This window comes from Eleginops maclovinus, chromosome 2, assembly GCF_036324505.1.
Source record: "Eleginops maclovinus isolate JMC-PN-2008 ecotype Puerto Natales chromosome 2, JC_Emac_rtc_rv5, whole genome shotgun sequence".
Lineage (NCBI taxonomy): Eukaryota > Metazoa > Chordata > Actinopteri > Perciformes > Eleginopidae > Eleginops > Eleginops maclovinus.
In genome coordinates, this window is record NC_086350.1 from 26,446,539 (window position 1) to 26,472,305 (window position 25,767).

At 41.4% G+C, this 25,767-nt stretch overlaps 1 protein-coding gene and 1 long non-coding RNA gene across 3 annotated transcripts in view; one reads left to right on the forward strand and one right to left on the reverse strand.

The window, feature by feature from the left end:
* Positions 1 to 1,560: 1,560 nt before the first annotated feature.
* Positions 1,561 to 3,391, reverse strand: LOC134874199 (uncharacterized). The gene is made up of 3 exons (XR_010167035.1): positions 3,326 to 3,391; positions 3,025 to 3,091; positions 1,561 to 1,940 (listed from the first exon to the last, which is right to left on the reverse strand). It is a non-coding gene; the product is annotated as an uncharacterized LOC134874199 (long non-coding RNA).
* Positions 3,392 to 3,887: 496 nt separating this feature from the next.
* The window catches only part of LOC134877727 (septin-7-like), a 64,394-nt gene continuing 42,514 nt past the window's right edge, over positions 3,888 to 25,767 (forward strand). Inside the window, exons 1-2 of one of the 2 annotated variants that reach the window (XM_063903342.1) lie at positions 3,888 to 4,197; positions 11,221 to 11,320. In XM_063903342.1, the coding sequence (XP_063759412.1) occupies positions 4,159 to 4,197; positions 11,221 to 11,320 (139 nt within the window). In that variant the 5' untranslated portion in view covers positions 3,888 to 4,158. The remainder of the gene's footprint in view (positions 4,198 to 11,220; positions 11,321 to 25,767) is intronic. The other variant, XM_063903351.1, reaches the window with a different exon arrangement.

A 25,767-nucleotide genomic window follows, 5' to 3' on the forward strand; every position in this document is an offset into this window, starting at 1 on the left:
ATGAAGTCCATCTTAGAAAATTGTTTTAGTTTGGATATGCAATCCTCCATTCTAAAAGTAGGGTCAGGCGAGACAAAAAAATAAGCAAACGACTGCACTTGACTTAACTGTAAATTTTAGCTCGCTGTCACTTATTCTGCAGCGCACGAAGAATCACTGGACTCACTATCACCCACTGCCATGAGGCAGGAGAACTGCGTGCCTCACCTAGTCTCTCTTCGCAGCGGTTTTGCTCAGCACAAGAGACACGTTACAGACATACAGTTGACAAAAAACACTGTATATTATATACACCAGCTAAAGTATGGAAATGAGTTAATATAGCCAGAGTGTTTGAACATTTTAATAGCGACATACAGACAGACAGCAGTTACAGTCTCACTGTATAGCATGTCAGCAGGTTGGTGCCTCACCGAGCAGCCGTTCAGTGTTTGAACGTGAATATGACAATTCAGCGATTTTGGATCAAAATAATGTAAAACTGGTGAAATTAAAAGGAAAATAACTTTATAACACAAACAACTGGATAAATATGATCATTACATTTATTTCTTCATTTTACTTTTCATGATGACTCACCTGGGAGGCAGGTGAGGCACGGCCTCACCTGCCTCCCCTCACCGCACGTCACTGGTGGAGCACCATGTACTGGTCAATCGTGAAATCAAGGCAGAGGTGGCTCAACAAGTTAAAGGTAAATATTATTGAATTCAATGCAACTTTTTTTCTCGTAGTCTTATCTTATTGACAGCATCAATAATTGCAGTCTTCAGTCTAACACTGTATCACCAACACCAATGGTAATAAGGGCTCTTTTGTTTCTGCTGTTAAATGTTTTTCCAGAATTGATCCTGCAAGATGCTACAGAGACTGAGCAACCTGTGCCTCTGGTTGATGAAGAAGAGCAAGAGCACATTGGACAAGGAGAAGGGCTGTTTGCTGCATACCATAAGAGGCAGAAGAAGGATGTTGGGACCACTCCAGCACTACAGCTAAGTCACTACCTAGACACAGCCGAAGGACAGAACGCCCTTTTGATCTGGGCACTGAACCTGAAGTCTCTTCCTCTTCCGAGTGGCCACCAGGGTCTTGGCAGTGCCTGCCTCTAGTGCTCCAGTGGAGCGAGTTTTCAGCCTTGGTGGCATCATACTACATCCCCATCGTGCACAAATGACTGACAGACTTTTGGCCAATTTGATCTTTTGCAAATGCAATGCAGCATAGGGCCCTGACATAGAAAAGCACAACTCTGTTCATTGTCATGTTCATGACCCTTCACATCTAGTCCCCTTCCAGACACACACACACACACACACACTTTTTTGGGAGTGAGGATATCTTGTATAAAGTGGTGACATGTTTGAAAAGGTTAAGGTTACACTTAGGTTTTGAAATGAATTAAAAAGACTGAAAATGTTGTTTAGTGGTAACACATTTGGAAAAGTTACATTCAACTGTTTTGTGATCCTCCAAATACCTGTTTGATGGTGAAGACATGTTTTATAGGTCAAGGCTAGATTTAAGTTTTAAGGCGAAGAGTGTTTGCAAAAAAGAGGATCTTTTGAGACAGTTATAGTGCAATAAGCAATGGAAATACAACGTCAGCACTTTCTGTGGAAATTACATTTGCCTTTGTTTATTTCAAATGTGTTTGAACAATGTTCTTGGTTTGATAAATATATACATATCTACAATCTGTAATATAAAAAGCAAATGTTTTGCAGTTGAGAAAAATCTCAAATAGTTTGGGAAATACCAGTGTGTTTCGACCCATCTGTAACAAGGGTATACGGGGCTTTTTTCATCTCCTTCACAAGTTCCTGTGTGAAATATGGTGCGAGTGCTTCATTGGTAATGCAGGATGACTTAGTCCTGGCAAAGGCTAGGGGGACGTTGTGAACTACCAACCCAGCTGTCATTTTGACCTCAGCCCTTCTTGTCTGTAAGAAATAAAAAATGATTAATCCTCCCAAAAGACCATCATTTATTTCAAATGGACACATGCGATAATAGAGCACAGGTAAAAAACACATTCACAACTAAGATCTCAAATTAAGTACTACTGTACTACACTGAAACACAAATCACAAATTAGTCAGAACTATCAACCATGACTTTACCATGATCAACTATGACACAAAAGTCTTGACAGGACCATTACACATATCATACCTTAACATCTTGTGCAGACATCCCCCCAACAGAGGGAACGGGCATTGCATATTGTGATATTGTGGCTGAGGACTGGAGAGACCGTGCTTTTCTTGGTGGTCTTTGCTTTTTATGTGGTGCACTACATCTGCCACACCTTGGTGGCAACATGAGTTTGAGTTTCAATACAGCAGACTGCACACCAGTAGTGCGTGTTGAGGCTCCCTCTGGTAATAAATGGCCATGAAGTGGTCCACTCATTTTTGAAAATGGATCTATATGTTGCTGCTCCAGCCAGAGCACGACTCTTCTGGCCGTGCTGTTGGATTGGGGGAGTCTCTTCTGTTTGTCCCTCTGTGTCTTCTTCCATCTGCCCTGTTAGTCATTCTATCTGTCCTGTCTGTTGCTCCTCTGCATGTGCTTTAATGTGTCCTGTCTGTTGCTCCTCTGCATGTGCTTTAATGTGTCCTGTCTGTTGCATGTGCTTTAATGTGTCCTGTCTGTTGCTCCTCTGCATGTGCTTCTATCTCTCCTGTCTGTTGCTCCTCTGCATGTGCTTCTATCTGTCCTGTCTGTTGCTCCTCTACGTGTTTGTCAGTCCGTCCTGTGTGTTGCTCCTCTGTCTGTTGTCCTGTTGTTTCTATCAGTGGTTCTGGCTGTTCTGTCAGTGTGTTTGTCTGTCTTTTTTCACTTGGCTTGTTCTTTAAATGAAATAAAAGGTGTTGCTTTTGTCCTGGCCAAGGTCTATTATGGGACATCTTGTTGGGTCATGTTGGTTTAATAACTCTACTCTCAGTTACAAGAACATGCCTACTTCTATTGCACAAATTTCCTGTAGCCTATTTATGTTAAAATCTTTGGAATACATCTTACGTGTTCGAAGTGCTGTTTAGTCCTACAGAAAAAAAGTCTTCATCCACAGTGAGTCCTTTACTTTGGCCTGTTAATAAAAAGATAAATGCCATGTGAGTAAATAAACAATGCTATGAACTGATGTTTTGAGTATGCAGTAGGCCTATACCACAAGGTTAACAAGGTGCTCTCCTGCAGCTTGTTATGACAGCTGAGTTTACATTCACCACACTAAATCATGTTCACAAACGAATAATTTCTTTCAATATTTAAAGTTTAAGAGAGTGAGTATTCAATTGAACGACATTTCATTGTAACATACCTAGTAAGTAGTCTCAGCTCCGATTCTCATCCGACTTCTCCAGGTAGTTTCTCCCGCTGTCTCTCAGTATCTCTTCTTCTGTCGCTAACTTCGGGGATGCAGAACATATGGGTGCAGCGCATAGAGTTCAGTGGCGCTCATCAGCGCCATCTACCGTCGGGGAGTTTGGAAAGGAACGAACGAGTCTCGGCCCAAGATCGGATTTTTTTTTTTTTTTTTGCGTGAATAATTGGATGTGTGGCGTGTGTACGTGTGTCACACAGCGAAAGCGTGAGAGTTGGCAGCTCTGTATTATACAGCAAGCACATAACTATAGTTTTAGCATCACATCGACTCCAAGGAATTTAGTTGTTATGCTAACACAATATACATTGTTTTATTTGGTTGAAAAATCAACTTATCCAACATTCATGCTTTTAAACATTCCGAAATTAGATGGGGGGGGAAAATTGTCTAGAAAATGCCAGTGGAAATGCTGGCTTGAAAATAAACAGTTCTTATGTATCACGAGAAACGTTCGATTTATTTTGAAAGTCTCATCCGGATGTGTGTGTGTGTGTTTCTGCCTCGTGAATGAGATAGTGGTCAAAGCCTTGGAGGTTTTTTCTTCACTGTGCTACATCTGGTTGTGGTATCCGTCAGCGGCCATATGTAATTGAACCTCATTCATTGGTTAGCCGATTGACTTGGCTCTCTTTTGTTTACAACGAACTACGTTTTTTACGGTGTGAAGTTCCCTATACGTCTAGGCACCGCCATTCTACCGGCCGTTAGTCTGTGTCTGCCTCGGTAACTGGTAACTACTGCAGACTGGGTTGTGAGAGCACAGAACAATGATCGAGCGACCCGAGACTGCGGTTCCCAGCATCGCTGTAAGTCCATTTTTCTTCAAAATATATCCATGTGCAAGCGTTGACACTTCTGTTAATTACTGTAGGTTATAATTGAAAGCTCTATCAGAACAAGCTTTTCAACCGTACCCCTGTGTTTTGGTTCGTGCTTGTATCGACGTCTCTTGCATGGAGAGCACCAAACTCCTTCAACAATGTTGTCATTTTATAATATTTTGCATATTCACATAGACGTACTTGAAAGAAACATGAAATATAACCATTTAACATTTGTATATAGTGTATTGATAAATTCGGCATTATGTGGTTGACAAACAACATGTCATTCAGGAGATTTCGTCATTTTACAAATGAATCACGCCTCCCACCTCGGTAGTGAGGTATGTGGCGAAAATGTATCATAATTGTGTTAACTGTGTGTTTAATTTAGACCCAATTGAAGAAGCAGTTTCACTATGAAGATGTATTTTAGTGGCGGATTTGATTTGAATGGAGGCTGATTTTAAGGGTTGGTGAACGTTTCACAGAATTTCCCGTATTGGTCTGGTCTCATTGAAGCTCGTTTGTAGTGGGGAAATACATGGGCAGCAGAACAATGTATTAAGACGTGGTTTCACAATGACATGGACAATATTACTTGTGAAACTATGGCATTGAGTAATCTTAGCCCTAGCCAGCTATGATGGTGTGATTTTATGCTTTTATAATCAGAGCCCAAAGGAGATGTGCTCTTTTTGCCAAGTTCCATTAAGAAAAGTCCTTGTTGTGACCATTGTAAATCAAAAAGTGTGAATTTAATAAAGTAGATTGCATATAATGATAGTTGCTGAAAACATTCATTTCTAGAGATAAAACTAGAATAAAATCCAGTCCCCAAATGACATGTACAATTATTTACCAGAGATCAAGTCTTTATTAAACTGTTTGTTTTGTGAAGGTAGTTTGGTGTGCCCACAACCCTTTTTGTGGAGTACATCTGGTTGGCTTTGATAGAATGTGTGTGCACTACATGATACCTTAAGCAATAACTGACCACACACACCACACTTTGAGTTTGTAATGTATTAGTTTGTGACACAGTCTGTGATTGGAAGTGACTCTCCTTGGTGTCAAGTCAATGGAGTGGGCAGTGTGCATAGTGAAGGAGCATTGGGCACAGTGTGCTAAAAATAACCACAAAGAAATTACACAGTCATTGCTTTAAATGATTTTTTCCCTCCTTCTGCAGTCTTAAGAGATGACATGTTTTATGCATGATTAATATTCAATCAGCAGGTTGATAAAGGAAAGTTGAACAGCTGATGTGTGCAGTAAGAGGGCCTGAGCATCAGCTGCTGGATGCATGGGGGTGGACTTGGCAATGCAGATGATGTCAGTGAACCAGGCAGCTACTATCACCACTGTGTGGAGGGGGGGAGGGGTTAACCATAGACGAGCCTTCCTCACTATCATCCCCCATTCTTTTCATTACCCGTACTGTTTTTCTCGTTTACTTTCTTATATGACGAAACAACATGAGTTGTACTACTAGTGTCGACACAGCAATGCAAATGTAGTGATACTATCATCGCTAGGGTTCTCATAGCTGGTGATGTTTGAAGCGTGTCGTGTCTTTCTTTCAAACCTCATGTGACAGGTCCCTGTAAAGAAAAGGGTTTGTTATTTCTGTATGAAAATACATACTATATTGGATCCACAGACTCTAATCCAGACACGCTTCCAGAGCATTGTTTCTGTTGGCCATTATTTACAAATCCGACCAGGAAAATCGGTTGATTTTGTCTGACAAATGTAATTCTCAGCGGTCATACTGTTCAGTGAAAATAATACAGAATCAAAGGAGCGCTTCATTTCGAGTCAGCAGCACGCATTCATTAAAATGTTATGAGCCAGACAGGCCTGTGTATTGTTTCATACAAATAGTTTTAATACTGTTTTAATGATAAAGGCCTTGAGATGAGGGACATTCTTTGTTTTAAGAGTTGCAGCGTAAGCTTCCGTAATGCATATTTACTTGCTTTTTTGCTGAGTACATCTTTTGTGTTGCCTTCCTATCAACGGTTTTCAAGCTCAACATTAAACACATTTCTTAAGAGACTGAAATCTTGCCGGACAAGATGACTTTGAATTTGTGGGTGAAAACGCTGAAACAGAGGTTTTTATAGCAAAACACTGACAACCATACACTTTAAATGTTTTCCAAATAGCTACATGACAACCAGGCATTGTGTGTTGTACCCGCAGTGCAGCTAAAGGGAAATGGATGGAGCACCAGAGGTAGCACCTTAACACATGTGTTACATCACACACACACACCACACATCTATGTGGGTGGATCATTGAAACAGCTGAAAGTGCTTCAGGCTTGTTCAGAGTAGATATGCCTGGTGTGAGGCTTCATACATCAGTGTCGATGAGGAAAATAGATAGGTTCCTTTTCTCCTTACACATTCTGATTGTCCATTACAGCCACTTCTGCTGTGTCTAACCTACAGTATGTCAAACAGGGGAGTGCATTTCCATGTAAAAATTGGCCAGTGAGAGGAAACGCCTATAAAATGTAACTTCCTGAAATACAATGTTTTACTTACTGTCTCTTCCACCTCTGATATGGCTGAAGTTAATAACTTATTCAAAGTATTTCCTTAATAGAGTGGTGCAGGAACGAGTCCTAAAACCCGGAAGTGAGTTAGCATTTTACCACTTCTGGTTCCCTCGTCTCAGAGTCAGTGGGATTTTCCGTAGGATTTTGGAAAATAGCTGGAAATAAGGTCTGTGGTTGACACATTTAAGAGACCGATCACGTTTTGTTGTACGACATTAAATACATCAGCAGTGCTAGTTAAACTCAGTGTCTTTGTTGGAACTGGCGGCTAACAGTTCGAAGCAAAAGGCTTAGAATAGTGCTTTCTGTCCACGTTATTGAATGTCTTCTGGTATTAATGTGTGCTTGTCCACAGTTTATGAAACAATGGATGATAAAGGGCAGATTGTGATTCAATCATTTAAAGAAAAATAATGGCTGGATGGATATGGCTTACAGAGCAAATAAGCCATTTCTTGAATGGTTTTGGAATGGCGCTGGGTCAAAGGCATGTCTCGGTGATTAAAGAATGTTTTTATGGGTCTAGTCTCCCAGGGTGAGGCTGTTTCGCTTAATGCGGGATCCTTGGACGGAAATATTCCGGAGCCTTGCTGCTGTAAAGCCTCACTGTATGTGTTCCCATACATGCCTCAAACAGTTTTTGTCAGCAACAACATTACATATTCTTTTGACATATTTCAGTTCCACTTTTTTTTGCCTCTGGTCCTTTTAATGTTTTGTAATTTTGGATACTGAGTGAAATCTGATATTATCGCTGTATGAATGTGTTTATTAAATATCTGAGACTGAAATAGAAGCTGTGTACAATACATAGGATCCTTGATAATATTTTCCTTGCAATATTCCCATCTCCGTTCCTAACTTGTTACATGTTGATAGCAGTCTTGTGGTGATGTATAGTTTGGGGGTGTTTTGGAAAACTCTAATAAATGAATCTGATGGGAGGACTCGTTACGGACGGTGACTATTTCACATCAAGCCCTCAGTGATTAGACAGGCATTGAAGATCATTTTTTCATACTGACCAAACGGTGGTAATACAGCTTCCATGTTAGTCAAGTGACACCATTGGTCCTCAAATTACTTTTTTTGAATTGACGTACATCGGGCAAAAGTCACACGTCTTCATAGTCTGAACACTTGAATAGCACTTAGTTAAATCATTACAAGGTACAATTCTCTAAAAGCTGAGTCCTGAGTTATTTTCTCTCTAAGTTCATTTGACTGAGCCGAATAGAGTGGTGCAGGAACGAGTCCTAAAACCCGGAAGTGAGTTAGCATTTTACCGGTTCATTCCGGTTCCCTCGTCTCAGAGTCAGTGGGATTTCTCCGTAGGATTTTGGAAAATAGATGGAAATAAGGTCTGTGGTTGACACATTTAAGAGACGGATCACGTTTTGTTCTACCACATCAGCAGTCTATGTCATTTTAGGGGCAAAGCCATTTGACCTTTTGTGTCACACATTTTTTTAGGGCACAAAGGCCACATGCAAGGGCACAAAGGCCATATAGGGAAAAATTAGGATTTGGAGCTTACAAATAAACAACTTCACTTTCTGATAATAAAAACACATGAATGACATGGAAAACAAATGACTTTATTACTACACTGCGCATTGAATAGAGTAGTTTTTCATTCAATGTGTGCGGCAAAAAATAAATCACAAGTGGAGCAAAGCGCTCGCAGCCCCACGGAAACATCATCTCATAAGTCAGAGCTGATTGGCTGTAAGTGTGTGTGCGAAAAGTGTAGTTATGAAGAGGAGACGAGAGGGCTTAGACTACATCACCAGCGGTAAATAATACAAACAGAACATGAAAGAAGTTGACTATCTACTGGAGCTTTGGTGAGCGGAAGTATAGTTTATGTATCGATGGATCGATTGCTATTGTAACCACGGTGACGAGTGTCTGTGTTTTCCTACAGTCTGATGTTTTCATGCTGAGGCATCAAGGTTGTTGTTAAGTTTTGCTTTGTGATAGCGCTCTTTACTCCATGTATTAAGGTACAAAAAGCCTTTATATATCTAAGTTGTTTGTGCCCCACCAGTTTTGTACATATAAAAACGCCACTGGGTGAGGAGAAGGGAGGTTCCTAGAGAGAGAGAGACAGGGGAATGCTATGGGAGAGCTAACGGTATATGTGTGTGTGATAATTAACGTTCTTCTTTGTTGTTTTGCCGTGGTTACGGACGACAGTAACCTGTCTCAGAAGAGAATAAACTCATGGACAAAAAGAGACACGAGGCCTCCTTGTACTCTTACAGCGAGACGCTGCAGTGATGATTGAATGATGCGACGTATGATGTGAGGTGCGCGCAACCAATCCAAGCTACAAGGACCAATGACACTTTTAAAGCAACTTCAAGATTTTAACAGTAACAGGGCACAACGGCCATGGTAGCTGTAAGACGTACAATTATTTTCGGGGCATCACGGCCAGACCGAGGGGCAATGAAGGCCATTGCCGTCATGGCCGCCGTGAAATTCCCACACTGGTGGGAACCCATGCAGCTTACTTCCGGGTCGACCTACAAAAAAGCTTCATCCCTCCATGGGTTTTAGGAAAACGTAAGTGCCCATTCTCTTTGAAACCAGTAGATGCGGAAGACCCCAGGTCTCCAACTCTGTACCCAGTTCTGTTTACACTTCCATGATTCACTGTCAGCAGTGATGACTAAGTGCAGCATGAACTGAGAACGCTGCTATGATGCATCATGTGACACCCATTATGCACAAAAGTTGCATCATACAGACAAAAACGGTAGTTCTAGAAGCTCGGGGATAATGATGGGGGGGCGTATTCACAGTTACACTTGGTGTGCAGTAGTGTGAACACACTCTAATATTTCCTTGTTTAAGTCTTCAAAACTAAGGATGGGTTCTTATACTGTCTTATTTTGGAACTTGTGCTAGTCCAACGTTGAGCTGCAGGTGCTTTAACCCGTCTCTCAGCAGAGCTCTCAGTGCAGATTTCCATCAGCTCCATGCATGACGGAGCAGAGAGGCCGCTCGCTGACAGGCAGGCAGCTCATCGATTGTGTTTGCCTCTCGTAGCGTGCAGGACAGTGCACAGGGATTGAAGGGGGGGTTGTCTGACAGCGGACTGGGAGTTGCAGAGTGATGTGGAAGACAGAAAGAGAAGGAGATATCCCTCTGTGGTGATAAGGAAGAGCAGCTGGCTCGGCTATGATCTGGTCTGAGAGCCACTTCCTCCACCATGACCTGTCCTACACCAGGGACCAGTTCCATTTACCCTCAGACCCTCCACAGACCCTATGCACTACATTAATGCATACTATGCACTATCTTGTCTTTACTTATTTCAATTAAGTATGGCCAGTTCTGCACAACCCTCCGCAGGACAGCTCTCTTAATATCGGCACAGCTTTCCACCTTTCATACCTTACTGCACATACTTTATTTTATTATTCTGAGCATTTTGTCGTAGTATACTGTGCTTTGTTTTTTTGGTATATCTATATTTCATGTAAATCATTTTCTGTATCTTAGAATATTTTTTTCAAAAATGTTTTTAGAATATTTTTTCTTTTTAGTTTGTTTTTCTCACAATTGATCTTCTTTTGTGTGTGTGTGTGTGTGTGTGTGTGTGTGTGTGTGTATGTATGTATGTATGTATGTGTATATATATATATATATATATATATATATATACACACACACACACACACCATATACACCGGCAAATTCCATTCCTTTTAAATTACACTCGTTGGTCTAGCCTCGACTCTCCACACGCACCTTTGCTTTTCCACCCTGAGAAACAGCCTGGCTTTGAATATAGAATTAAAATACTTCTCTGTTTAACTTCACGTGTTTGATAGACTTAAGCAGAGTTAACTTAACTTCCTCTTCCTCATCTCCTCTGTAAAAGCCTGTTATTTCTCTCTCTCTCTCTCTCTCTCTCTCTCTCTCTCTCTCTCTCTCGGCGTGAAGGTGTGTGTCTCATTCACTGTCCCTCAGGTTGTGGCATGTGTTGGGCAGCAAGATGTGCCTTGTCTCCTTCTCCTAGGAGTATCTTTAACTTTGAGAGGTCTTTCATTGAATGTTCCACACTTTAGGAGGAGGTGCATCTCTCTCGCTCTCTCTCGCTCTCTCTGTATTACCCCCTCACCTCTCTTCACCTTAAAACAGCATTTTTCCCAACTTGTGTTAATCCCAGCTACACTTCAAAGCGTCTCTGTTGCTGCAGGGCATAGAGATACTAATTGAAGGTTTACAAACACGTTTTGTGCGCACATAATGACCATGTGCAGCTCCAATCTGCTGTGTATCTGTTTCTCAACACACACATACCATAGTAGCAGAGACTCTATGCCGCTACAAGTCTCTATGTTAAAGATAGACATTATAGTCAAGTTTGTTATGTGTGTTTTTACTATTTATTCATGGTTAACATTCTGTGTGTTTTTCTTCAGCAGCGGAACCTCGAGGGCTATGTGGGCTTTGCAAATCTCCCCAACCAGGTGTACCGGAAGTCGGTCAAAAGAGGGTTCGAGTTTACGTTAATGGTTGTAGGTAAGTTGGAAACATCTGCATCTGAATCATGTCCGAGAATCATGTGTGTTTCTGCCAACCAGTGTATGCACACCTGCCCTTCACTCTCCTCCTGTCTGAGTGTGTTTTCATTCTTGTGTGAATGTGGGTCATCGGCACAGGTTGAAAGGAGGTAAAGAATGTGTGGCATGCAGTCATGGTGATGAGTTGACACTTTAAAAAGCAGTTTGTGCAGAGCAGGGGTGCCCTGTGGCTTTAAGAACATACACAGTCAGTGTTGTGTAGGGACGCAGAGTTCATATGAAAGCTGGATTCCTACAGTTCCCCAGGGGAGTTGTGTCTGCGGCTCCGGGATGCAAAACATCACATCTGTGTGCAGTGGGGGATTTGATATGAAGCGGGGGCTGCAGGGTTATGGCTGAATGAGCCTAAAATGTGGCTAACAGCAGCACAGTGGGAAGGAAGTGCACAGAGTGGAGGAACCATACATTTTGCCGTCCATATGAACACGCACTACCGCATATAGCTAGTGTTTTAGGGAGCCCAAATCACCTCCAGGCAGTCTCTGTTCCTCCAGCCCCTGCAAGCTCTCATTAAGCTTTCTGTTTTTCTTGGGTCGAATTTGACCCGTTTCTAAATGTTTTTATCTAGTTGTCACAAGAAAAACTCCTTTCATCGAACTATGGATGTTTTATCTAAATGTGTCGATATGCTGCCATAGATTTTAAAGGTTTCAAAACCAATTCCTGACTAAACTTTGACATAAACCAGCCTGTGACAATCCGTTAAGATATGTTTTAAACTCCACTAGAGTCAGATAATTCATATTATTACACATTATCCCTTACTCAGTTTGCCTATTTTACTCGGAAGTGAGGTTTAATAAGCGGTTCTATCAAAGATTTAGGTGATGGTTTATGGGTTATGCTTTACAAACAGTTCAAATGACAGAGGGCAAAAAGCAACACAGAGGTTAAAGATTTATTGGACCAGCCTTTCTGAAATATTGTATGTTTTTACTTTGCATATTCAAATCAGCATCCTCTACAGCAGGTTGCCTTACAAAATGTAAAACTTGGTGATTTTTTTGGTGGGTTTCCATATCTTAAGCCTCTGCTGTCCTTACAGCGATCAGTCCTGTGTCCAGCTGTTATAACAGACCTGTCTGAACTCGCTGTGGCCCCTGACTCACCAAGAGACCCTCCTCTTTTGTCCAGTTGTTACATTTAGGGTTTTAAGGTCAGGGGCTAATAGGAAGTAGTTTTGTTGTGTATTGGCCAATCTGGAAGTTAGCATTGCAAGGCCTCCAACGACAAATGCAATAAGGATTTTGGAATATCACAGATAATAAGATCTGTCACAAACACACATTTATGATACTTGCATGTTTTGCTCAGCAGAATAAACTTGACATATTAACACCATTTCACCAGGAGTAAAAAGCTCATGTATTGCTACAAACAAAAACTACATGACAGCCACTTGATTTTCACATCACCACCGCTAAGCTAAAGGTGGCTAATGTTTGGTGTTTTTCAGAAGCACAAAAGTGGGGTATTTATGAGAGAAAAAAGAATGAGAAGCAGACACTGTCTGTTGGAACTCAAGATCTCCTCAATTATAGTAAAGGATTTTGTCCTCAAAACAGTTCATATTTTGTAATGAAACATTTAGTTTTCCTGGCACAAAAGTGGAATAATTAAAACACAGAATCGGAATCATCGAAATTATTATTCTAAACATCGATATTTGACATAGGTGCATCCCTAGTGTTTATTTACGGATGTATTTGATGTTGTAGGAAAAACAATTGAAAATCTCTTCAGCTTCAATTAACCACACTTTATTTGGGAATCTAAGCAACACCTATGTGCTAAAACACTTGACAAAAATGATTTCAAATTATGCTTTTCTTTTTTTCTCCCTTTCATCCTCTTTGCGTTTTTTTTTGACGTGGGTTTATGACGACCTTAAAGGTTTTTCCAGCTGACTCTAAAACATTTTATTAGCTCGTAAATCTAACTGGATGTATCTTGTGGTGATCGGTTCAGTGAAAGGAGAGGGAGATGAACTCTTTGAGGCGTCCAAGCTTTATTATTCCAGCCTGGGGTTTCAGCTTCCTGTTTAGTAACACAACGACAGCAGAGTGACGGCCTGGGTGAGAACCAGAGACAGAGCCACAAGCAATGAGATGCTTTCTCAGGCCCTCTCACATACGGGCCCCTCTGTCTATCTTACCAGTGCTCTTGGCTCCGAGCCCTGCATACCCCAGCTGATCCTAATTACACACATAACAAATGTGAGCAGCATAGCAGTGAGTCCTCCCCTCCACACAGAGGAGGTTTAAAGGAGAGGGACGTTGTTTCAGGACTAAATGATAAATAAAAGCTGTGGCAAAATATATTCTTTTTGGTCCCTAACATAGGAAAGATATTGATGAAATAAAACTAAAACTGTTACCATTTTAATGTATTCCTTTGAATAGGACGTAGATGAAGAAACTTTTTGTATTATTTTAAAAGGGAATGTTACTATTTGACCGGATTACAGCTTGAAATTGGCCCATTATCACTAAATTCTAATGGCAAGCGTTCAGGGTTGGGCTTTTCAGTGAGGCAAAAAAACCTTGACGAGTAACTCTGCCATAGAAAAAGTTTACAACTTAGAAGTCTTAGATTTCTCATTTTCAGAGTTGGATAGGAGTGTGAGAGAAAGAGAGATTTAAGATCCTGTTATATTTGTATGTAGGAAATAATCAGCTTGACCTTGATACGGCAGGCTGTTGGCCTCAGTACTGCTGTACTTGGCTTTGACTCAGAGGCCCATTTGTTCTTTTGGAACAGACATGTTGGAGTATGGGATGACAGGGCGGATGCCTGCAGGTTAACTGGACTGCATTTATATAGCACTTTCTACATTTTTACAACCCCTCAAAGTGCTTTTATATACAGTCAGTATTTACCACACACATTCATACAAAGTTAAAAGCCGCCATACAAGGGGCCACCTGCTCAGGGAGGCTAACACACACTGTTGGTCATAATTTTGTGAGCAATTTTTGGGGATAAGTGTTTTACACACAGTCCCATCGACATGTTGATTACATGGGCTGGGGATCAAACCACTGACTTTTTGGTTGGAGGACCAGAAACTGCCCAAGGTTAGACTTTTATATTCCCCAAGCTTCAAAATGTGAGACTGGGTGGCTCTTAATACAAACAAATCAATAATGTTTTGTTCCCACTTCCAGGTATTTATTAGGGATGCACCGATTGAAACAATGTCTGCCTGAAGCTTAGAATAACAATTTTGCCGATCGCCGATATTTTACTATGTAAACTGTAATAGTAGCATAATGCAGACTACGGCAGCCTGTCCCTTTTTTTTACTTTGGTTATTGGGTTTTTTCACAGAGCAGTCATTTTAACAAAGCATGTATCACAAATAAGTAAAACAAAAATTCACTTAATACAATATAATATATATAACAACGTAAATACTGCTTAAGGCTATCCTTTTTAAGAGAGAGAGAGAGTGCGGGATGTGTGAAAGTGTAGAGCGAGCGATAGAGAGGTTGAGCGAGCCATAGTAAGTTTCTGGAAGTTATTGGGAGAAGCAGCAAGTATAACAAATATAGTCACAAATATAAACAACGGCCTCCCAAGAACATTAAATGATGGATTTTCATTTACCGATCCTGCAGACACCCGCTACATGTGGCGAAAGTCATGCTGCTGGACTCACAGAGGAGAGGAGAAGACACCCCACTCAGAATGACTTTAAAGTCACGGCAGACCCACAGTCACTGTTCTAATCCTTCAAAATGATGCCTTTACTTCAGCTTTGGTCCGTCAGATTCTAAAAACAACGACGCTAATGCGACTTCTCCCGGCCACGGAGCAAAACATAAACATCGGCGACTGCCATCGGTGATGTCACCTTATTTGACGATGTGCCGATGGTGGTAAATAGGGCTAACATCGGCCATGAAACATTATGTTGTAATGCTCGTATCCTGAAAGAAGTAGTAGAAATCCCCTGTTCTGGTCAGAAGTACCCTACCAGGAATATGTCTTTCTTCATATTTGAGTAGCCAGTGACGCACATTGCTTGAGTCATGTTTCAGCAAATTGAATTGTGTTTGGTTATGCCAGAAAACCAGGTGTTCTGGCTGGCTTTGTGAATTTGCTTGTTCTGATGGGGTATGTAGTTGTGCCATTTTGAATGATTTATATATCATAATACCTGCGATGCCTATGTGGAGCTTTAAACCATAATGCCACCCGCTAATGCTCTTGTGGTGGTTTTTGTATCTTTATTTCTTCCCCTCTATCAAACTCGATGTCCATTCCCACTCTATCCGCCCCTCTCTGAGGGGGAAAAGCAGCTTCCTGCCCCTTTGTCCAGCTGGCAGCTTGAATAGAAACTCCTGGAAAGATTGGCAGGATGTAGCGCCAGTGAAGAGAGCTGAGAGTCCGATCAAAACTGAAGCGAGGAGAGGGGAAGTGCTTCACGCTGCTTCTGATGTGTCACAAGGCCAACTCCCCACAGAGACATTGTTCATTTGAAGTAGAAAAAAGAAATAGAAAAGTATTGAGATGTATTGGATGAGATGGAAAGCGAAAGTATGGTATAGTTGGTCACTTTCTCGCCTTTAAAAGCTTCCAATCAAGAAAAGGTTTTAGGGGATGACCTCAACATAACCATACCTCACTACAACTATACCCTTAGAGGTAATCAACGTTATATCTGCACTTGGCAATGACACACATGCTGCATTTTTGCTTGCTAAAATCAATGTTTTTCAATGTACAAGCTCCCATTGTTCAGGGCGTGACAAGTCAGCACATCCAGAAGCTCCAACTTTGTGTCTGTCCATATGGAGCAATGGCACAAAAATGCTTAGGAACTACGCTTTGCAGAGGAGAGGCTCTGTAAACAAAGTCTGTTTTCTGTTGCTTTGTTCTGGGTGTTACTTTTTTTTATTACGATCTCTTGTCTAGTTTGTTTAAAAGGAGCTTTTAAGTGCAGCAGGGCCTTTTTGTACAGTAGCCAAGGCCTGTGAACGGAGAAGCCTGTAATGAGGGCTGAATGAGCTAGAACTAGGGATGCTCCCATCAGGGTTTTTGGGGCCAATAGCCAATCCCCGGAATCAGTTAGCTGGCTTTCCTTTCATACTCGCCGCATCCTTTGACCTGACGAACTCTCAAAAGTCTAATGAGGTTTGTTGTATTAAATTGTCGTTGTTGCGTTCCACCACGAAGGATTTCTGCTTCACCCACGTTGCATATAGCTATTTTATTAACTTTTTCTAACACCTTGCCAGACCGGTGAAGTCATTTTGGCGAGCTTTTTTTGCCGCACACAGAGAAAAGTCTGTTGTATTTTGCGTCATCCGACCGATAATGATCAGCGGCCGATCGATCGGAGCATCCCTGGCTAGAAGCTCTCGTACAGTCCGGTAATAATCTCTGTATTAACTCAGTGTCTTCCTCACTGATCCGTGTGTGTGATTGGAAGAGTTCACCTGCCTGGTCTGCTTTTCCTGTTGTTATTGTTGTTCTCTAAGATGTGTGTTTGTGTGTGTGTGCACACTTGTGTGTCTGTCAAGATAAGAGCGTCTGACAGGCTTAGGATTGATCGCCTTGCCCACTGACCCTGCAGGAGGAAGTGAGTGAGGGAAGGATTTGGTCTAGTTAATCTGAGGGGTTTAACCAGATGCATTAATACACACATGAGCACACATTCACTCATGCTCACACACACACTTCTTCAGTGTGTTGACTAGGGTTTACCGATGTCTACAACATTGACCTATGAAGATGTCCACAGTGAAGCAGTAGGCGGTGATGTCGTTGTTAGGGCTGGGTTGTCGTTTTTTTTGGCTACTCCTATTGGCTAAAGGCTAAACTGTTATCCATCTACATTTAATTCCATGTTTTTTTATTAGTGTTGGACAATATATACCCTGGAATGATAGAAATGTGTCCACCAGTTTAGATTTGGCTATACGATTTCCACTATTCCTGCTGAATGTGGTTGGGAGCGCGAATCCAGTGCAATGTAACACTATTTTTTGGAAGGTACATTTATAAATCATGGCAGGATGAGGCAGAGAAAAAGCTATGGATACATGACTACCAGACATTTGCACTGTAGTTTATTTTGACACTGTTTTAAAATGAATGATGGGCAAATCCTGCTGGAAAAGTTTTTTTTAAAATCTATATTCTAATACTCTGGGGAGTATAAATCTCAACCAAAGCTCCTGTCCCTATCACAATTCAGTGAGCTGTTACAAAGTGTGGTTGTTAGTGACAGAGAAGCTGGTGTAGCTTTCACACGCGAAACAGTTGCCTCATTTGGAAATTCCTTATATTAATTTCACTTCTCTGAGCACCAACTTCCAGATTTAAAGGTCTCCTATAATGCTATATTTGAACAATATATTGTAGGGCCATTTCTATACAAAACATGACTGTGAAGTGTTTTGCTGAAAATACAAACAGATCCCCCATTGTAGCATGCCACATCCCCCTCTAATTCAGCCCGGTTCCTGAAGTGCTGATTCTGTGACTGTAGCTTTAAATGAACTAGCTGCTGCTGGCCACGCCCCTTTGTAGCTGCTGCTGGCCACGCCCCTTTGGAGCGTCATGATCTCTCCTCTGTGAAAGTTTTCTACCGGGAGAATCTCAGCTAAACGCTGCCGTGATTAAACGCCATATTATGTTCCAAACCACATCCAGCATTATCTCTGAAACACTTCTCAGTGTTTACCACTAGAACAGAGACATTATATGTATTATATATACAACAAAGTGCATTTTTAATAATGATAATAGGGGACCTTTAAGTTGCTGAACAGTGCCATACTCTCAATACCTGCTCATAGAATAGGGGTTACGTCTTTAATATCGAATGGATAATGTTAATGCTCTCACTTTCTCACAAAGGTTTTTTTAGGAAACGCTCCTCCTGCAGTCTGCATGATCTCAAAGAGGTCTGTCAATAGCTTTAAGAGATGATAGCTATCCTCAGATATTCCTGAGAGCCGTCCTCCCTCATCGGCTTTTCCCTCTAAATTGTTAAATTCATCAGTAATGCTTTATGTATCTCTTGAGAAAAGGGATTACCATTTTTTGAATAAACTAAAACGTTTAAATTAACATGAGAACATTTCAGAAATTTCTGTCTGTCCCAGAATCCCCCTGGAAGAGTTGAAGGGAAGTGGCTGAAGGACTACTTTGGTTATCCAGCGTGAATTGGACCCGGATTAGTGAAGAGAAATGGATGGATTCCACTGTTCGACTGTACAGGTGCTGCTTGTATTAAGCATTATGGGATTCACACAGCTGTGCTTCACAGGGCCATAAAGCACATGATTGGCTGCTGATTCTATCATGTCGTGCAGTTTTACAACTGCCACACTCTAAATCCAAGAGTGACAAGTTGGTACTTGTGTCGTTTTGTCGAACATTTCCCCATGTGACCTTGAAGACAGCGGAATTCTCTATCGTAACATCAGCAGCTGCAAGCCATCCTTCCAGTTTCACAGCTGCTCAATTCCAAACTCTTGCACTTCTTCGAATGATGCAACCTTCATCACACTCTTTGAAGAGGCTCGGGACTCCAGAAATACAGTATGCTAACCAAAACTTCCAAACGACATATTTATTTTTGCATTATTGGTGTAAATGATGTCTTTGTGCTGCAGTACACTAAAGTGAAGTGATCCGAACTTATCAAACTCTTTAGTTTATTTTTTACCCGCTTAATTGCATACTTACCTCCACATTATGGATAATTATTCATCAAAAGCCTTATGTATGGGCCCATGTGCTTGGTCCCGATGCGAAGTTCAAATCCGGGACAATGTGCCACATTTCATCCCCTCTGGATCCCCCTTTCAACACCCCCACTTCAATAAAGCCACTGGTTGCCAAATTTTTTTTCAAAAAGAAACAAATCTCATATATTTTACGAGAGACCAAATAGTCGACTCCTCAGAATCATAGCAATATTAATTTGTGAGGTATTTGGTCCAAATTATCATAATATTTGATTTTCTACTTATTGCTCAGCAGCACTGGTGAATAAGTAATCAGATCTTGTATTTAGGTAAAAGTATAAGTACCACAGTGTAGGAATACTCTGTCACAGTAAAGTATTCTAAATGTTCCTCAGAAGTAGAAAGTACTCTCATCTAAATGTACTTAAAGTAGTGACAGTAAAAGTAGTCATTGTTTGATTGGTCCATTTCAGAATAATATCTCTGATATGTTTTATAATGATTGATCATTAAAGTGTTCTCAGAGCTGGTAAAGGTGCAGCTAGTTTGAATGGCTTTGTATACTGCAGGGTAGCTGCTGGATTTACTCCAGGTGAACTAAAGTCTGATTTAAGGGCTGATTATAGAGCTGTGCAGGAACGAGTCCGCAAACCCGGAAGTGAGTTAGCATTTTACCTCTTCCTTTACCTCGTCTGAGTCAATGGGATTTCTCCATAGGATTTTGGAAAATAGCTCAAATAAGGTCTGTGTTTTGAGAAGTTTACGTGTCTGAAAAACGATGGTTGTTAACAAGTGGCTGAATAGGACTACAGAAGTTGTCGAGGACGTTGTACGTCATTACGCCGAACACGTAAACACTCCCGCTAAGTTTGTTAGCCCATCTTTGTAAGACGATATCAGACTGCTGATTAAAACAGCCGTGACTTCTAGTTAAACTCAGTGTGGCTAAAAGGAAAAGCTTTGTTAAAGCGTGTGAAAGTCAGTTGAAAGGATCTTAAGTTGGCGTGACGTTGGAAGTCATGCGACCCTGCTGTACTCCTCTGTAGTTCCTTTATAGCGTAACATTAGCATTTTGCTTCCGGGGATTAGATTTATGATTTGAAAATGATAATAGGGTAGACATGTGGAGATTATCCGACTGACCAAAACGTGCATTTATCAAAAAGTTGTTTTCCACAGACCTTATTTTTAACAATATTCCAAAAGTCTATGGAGAAATCACATTGCTCTTTGTCGAGGGAACCCATGCAGCTTACTTCCGGGCCGGCCTACAAAAATACACCATCCCTGCACCACTGTATATTTCACATTTAAGTCTGTAAACTAACTAAAGGTATTCAATACATGTGGTGGAGTAAAAGTACATAATTTACTTCTAAATTGTAGTACAAGTATACAATGTTGCAAAAAATCCCTCAAAATTGTACATAAGTACTGTACTTGAGTAAATGTACTTAATTACTTTACACCACTGCTTAGCTGAAAGTAACAGAACGATATTAATGTCTGTCGTTCTCCTTTGCTGGACAGCAGCATGTTTTAAAATGTACTTCACAAATACAAGGGGGGTGTGTGTGTGTGTGTGTGTGTTTGTGTGTGAGAGATTGGATGTTCATGTTCATGTTCATGCATGATCAGTCAGACCACTGCAGGCAAGTCTTCCCCTCATTCTACTTTTTTCTCTCTGCTGCGCTCCGGTTGGCTCCGTCTCTATTTTGAGATGCACATGTCTACTGTGACCCAGCACGTGCTGATTCTGTCAGATTTAGTCTCGAGCCCAGTGGAATCGCAGTGAAAATACTCACTCTCTAATTTAAAAACAAACCAAAGGAACGTGGGGTTGTGTCTGTTGGGTGCTGACACAGTTTAGGCTGCATTTTTTTGCCAGACCTGCAGATCCTTATCTTTGCCACAACCCTGACCTCTGCCCTCGGTTTCAGCCGGTCCCATTTAGCCCAGACAAAAGAAAACCATATTTCCAAACTGTCTGGTTGTGTGTCACTCTGCTGTTGTCTCCTCGCTGCCTTTATGTTCCCCAGATGTCTCATTTCGCACTTTCTGGTTCAGGCCTCACACATGGCTGTTAGATGTGTGTTTGTGTTGGGTGCTAGTTAGTAGGCCTGTCAGGATGTGAGAGGGCCAGCTGCTGCCTCGGGGTAGAGAGGGAGGGACAGAATGGGAGAAAGAGACGGAGGAATGTCAGGGATTTCGTGGGTAGTCCACTCTGACCATTTCTATTTGTTTGTTTGTCTCTCTCTCTCACAGTCCATCGTGCTTTATCTCTTTCAGCATGGACATATCGTTTGTGTATTAATGTGCTACAGCAAACCTGTGAGTACGCTCCGGTAAACCAATCAGAGTCCCACTCCACCAGTTGTAGTGAAAGAGGACATGTTCTGCTCAGTATGTAGTGTCTCTACTTTAAAGAGTCCTCTCCTGCTGATGTTCAGGTGTATATCAGTATGTAGTGTCTCTACTTTAAAGAGTCCTCTCCTGCTGATGTTCAGGTGTATATCAGTATGTAGTGTCTCTACTTTAAAGAGTCCTCTCCTGCTGATGTTCAGGTGTGGATCAGTATGTAGTGTCTCTACTTTAAAGAGTCCTCTCCTGCTGATGTTCAGGTGTATATCAGTATGTAGTGTCTCTACTTTAAAGAGTCCTCTCCTGCTGATGTTCAGGTGTTTATCAATATGTAGTGTCTCTACTTTAAAGAGTCCTCTCCTGCTGATGTTCAGGTGTATATCAGTATGTAGTGTCTCTACTTTAAAGAGTCCTCTCCTGCTGATGTTCAGGTGTATATCAGTAAGTAGTGTCTCTACTTTAAAGAGTCCTCTCCTGCTGATGTTCAGGTGTATATCAGTATGTAGTGTCTCTACTTTAAAGAGTCCTCTCCTGCTGATGTTCAGGTGTATATCAGTATGTATTGTCTCTACTTTAAAGAGTCCTCTCCTGCTGATGTTCAGGTGTATATCAGTATGTATTGTCTCTACTTTAAAGAGTCCTCTCCTGCTGATGTTCAGGTGTATATACTGCTTAGAAATGTCCCAGCCCTTAGCCTATCATGTACACTGTGTTGGAGCGCTAGCGAATAGAAGCGCAAACGTAACATACTGATGGTATTGAAGACTCCAATGGAGGTTTCAGACAGGGGGGAGTGTGTGGGAGAGAAACTCCCTCTGGAGGGAACACAGGATTTTAACCTTTTGACGACCATTTACATGCACTAAAACCTATAGAGCACACTGCAGGGAAGGGAAAGCAGATCAGGGCCTCTTTAATTAAACTTTGTTCAGGGCGGAGCCGCCCTCCTGCTGCTAACAGTAATTAGCTCTCTGGTCGATTTCAACACAGATTTGCTCTTCCCAGTATGAAATAAAGATTTGGGGAATGAGGGTTTTGTTCCCTGAACCCCGCTGTCACATTTGGAATCGACCTGCCAACATAGTATTTTTTTGGCTTTTTGGCATCCTGGTTTAATTATACTGTAACTGCACAATGGACAGTAGTATAAACATGATGCAATCTCCAACTGGTTTACATTAAAACTGTAGAAAGAAGTGTCCAACGACTACTATCTGTTTATGTACGGAATAGGAATCCCCCAAACTAAAGATTAGATGAGGTACAAGACTGACCGCAAGGACAGAGGACAGAAATGGAACAGAATGGAATGTGACTGGAGGCTGGGTGACACAGTCAGAGCTCTGGAGAGATGGAATGATGTCTCAATGAGAGGGAGAGAGGGGGAGAGAGAGGGGGAGGAACAGCAGGGATGTGCTGCGGGCTCAGCCTTCCATCACTGACGTTTAGGTCATTAGTCTATTTACAGAGAGCTGCCACTGTGCTTCCACTTGTCATGTGGAACCAATATTTAATTAAAGCTGAACTAGGGAGGCAAATTGGGACGAACCTGCCCTCAGGGGGGGTTAAACTTCTGCAGGGAACAACTGTAACACTGTGAGCCTCTGTCAGACAAACCTTCCTGTCATTTGTAGCTAAGGATTGAAATGTTAACTTTTAGAATAAAGTTGTCCTCTCCGATTGAAACCTTCTTAGTTTCATTTTTTTGAAACTTTAGTTAGGACGGCCAACATAATGTTTGCTGAGAATCTGCTAAGATGTTTGCTCACTGGGGGAGGGACCTGGGTGTGTGTGTTTGTGTGTGTGCAATATAGTTTTCAAAGCTGTCCTTTCCTGCCCGTCCCAACATGAACCCTCAAACAGCTTTAAAACATCTCAGTTTTAGGATTTTTAAAAAAGTAACACAAGTCATAATTTGAGCAGAAGTTATCGTTTCAAAGCAAAAACACACCGTATTTACGTAGCTGTGGACACTCAAATGTCACTTTATTAAAATAACTCCTGATGCATCTGTGTCCCATCTGTGACGTCTGTTTGAAATTGGCTTCCCAAGTAATGTTTGGAAAACTTTCTCATACTGTTCGAACATGCAAATTCATTTTTAAAGATTGTAAGCAAATTATGAAGTCTTTCTTTTAGTCTTACTCAGAAGTGCTCTTATGTTAAAGCTGCACATATCAGTATTTTTATATTAAAAATAGGTAATTGTATGAGTTAGAGGTTTTGCCTGATTTGAAAAACCCACAGAAACAAAAGCTGTCAAACACACCCAACTCGTAAGAGCACAAACAGCACACACTATCATTCAGAAGCTAATGTCACAGATATGCTCCTATAAGTTGCTGGAGGGCTGTACAAAGCCAAAGGGAGTTTTATTGGAATTATCTTTGTTGGCCTGACAGAAACAGGGCTACAAACGAATGCTAATATTTAACTGACTTTTGCTGACATATATTGCTAACTATATCATCTTCAAGGTGGATATGGCGAGTGTTGGACTGCACGATTAGGAAAAAATTACGATTATTTTCACTGATATTTCAACTGTAATAAGAATATTGGAGGATATGATAATTATTTTTGTATCATAATTCTCACAACAAATATTTCCCTCTGCAATTTGGATACAACACTAGTCAATATTGCGATTTAGATACATTTCAATTGAGTGCAGCCATAGGTCAACTTTTCCCAGTGAATCCATCACATCTGTTTGGGTTTTCTTAATGGATGATGCAGCTGCATGTGAGAGTGCTTATTGTTAGGCTACACTTTCCTCTTCGCTTCCTGCTGTTTGTGAAGTTGAGTTTGCATTGACACTTACCTACCAATGGAGCAAACCCCCCTCAGTTTAGATAACCTCTCAGGACTGTGGAGGAGGAGGGCTTCATACAGCTGTGCTATTTCATCATGAAACGGCCTTTGTGTGGACGTGTGTGTGCGTGCGTGCTTGACCTCTGACTCCAAACTGCCCATCATACTGTACGAAGACACAAGAGATAAAGTGTGTATTTCACCCTCGCCGGGACAGAATATCACCCAGAACTGAGCAAACACACGTGCAGACTGAGGAGCTAAGAAGTTAAAGACGTGACTAAACCAGGGGTTTGATCCACGAAGCTGTAGAGTGATGGAATATACAGAGGTCCCAAGCAGGTGGCTGATTTAAAAGAAGATAAATGGAGACCATAGAATGAATAGAAAAGTGTAGCGGGTACACTGGCATAACAATGTAAGTTTGTTCCCTGGACATTATCAGCAGAGATCCCTGTAGAAAACATCCAAAGAGCAGCTTCTGATGGATGTAAAGGAAACCCCGGGAGCAACTGTAAAACACACAGAGAACAGGGGAGAGCTCCACTTGATGACACACTGAAAGATGTATGACACTTACTGCCGGAGACATCTGCTGCAGCCACAAGGTGAATCGGCTCCTGCCCCGCCAATTCTGAAGAGCTCTCACCAAATCCCAAGTATTTATCTAGTTCCAGACCAAACTATTTTCAAGCAAAGAGAGAAAGAGGCTCCCCAAGGTCGCATGCCTGAATGCTGATGCCAGAAGACTGTGATAAACTGGGTAAAAGGCTGAGGCCTTGGTAAATATTTTCCTCAACAATGTACACGACTTGACTGTAGCTCTACAAGTAACCCACCATAAAAAGATATAATCGTGTTTTCCATACATGTTTTCCTGTTCCACTCATGTCCATTGTGTCAGTAAAGTAATGTTAAGTTATTAACTATCAATAATATTAAGTTAGAGTTAATTTAGAGTCGTTTAAGCTTGAGATTAATCTGGAAACCTTAACATGCTAGAGCAGGGGTCTCCAAACTATGGCCCGGGGGCCAAATGCGGCCATTTTGAGTTGGTCCTTAACTAATTCAAAAAGTATAGCGCAGGACCGGCCCTGTGTACAGGGATGATACATTTGTCATCTACATTAAGGGCACAATTGGCTGGCCGAAAGCCGCCCTCTATTGGCCGAAAGCCGCAACAGCATAGCACCGACATATGCAATTACACGAGGTCTAACTATTATAACATACACACATAACAAAGTACAGGAATGCACACGATTCTGTATAATAACTGTAGTCTACATAATAATGCTTACATTAGCCCTGCACTTAATGGGTGATAGCATTATACATTAATACAAGCGAGGAGACAAGCCCGAACGTGCCTTACCACACGTGCTCCGCATGAGAAGGCTAGCTGCTATGGCTAATAACCTCATTTAGGGAGTTAGCAGGGTAAATGCAAGCATAAACTTCCTGATCACTCATTTGGACAAGACTACATGTACTTACATTTTTC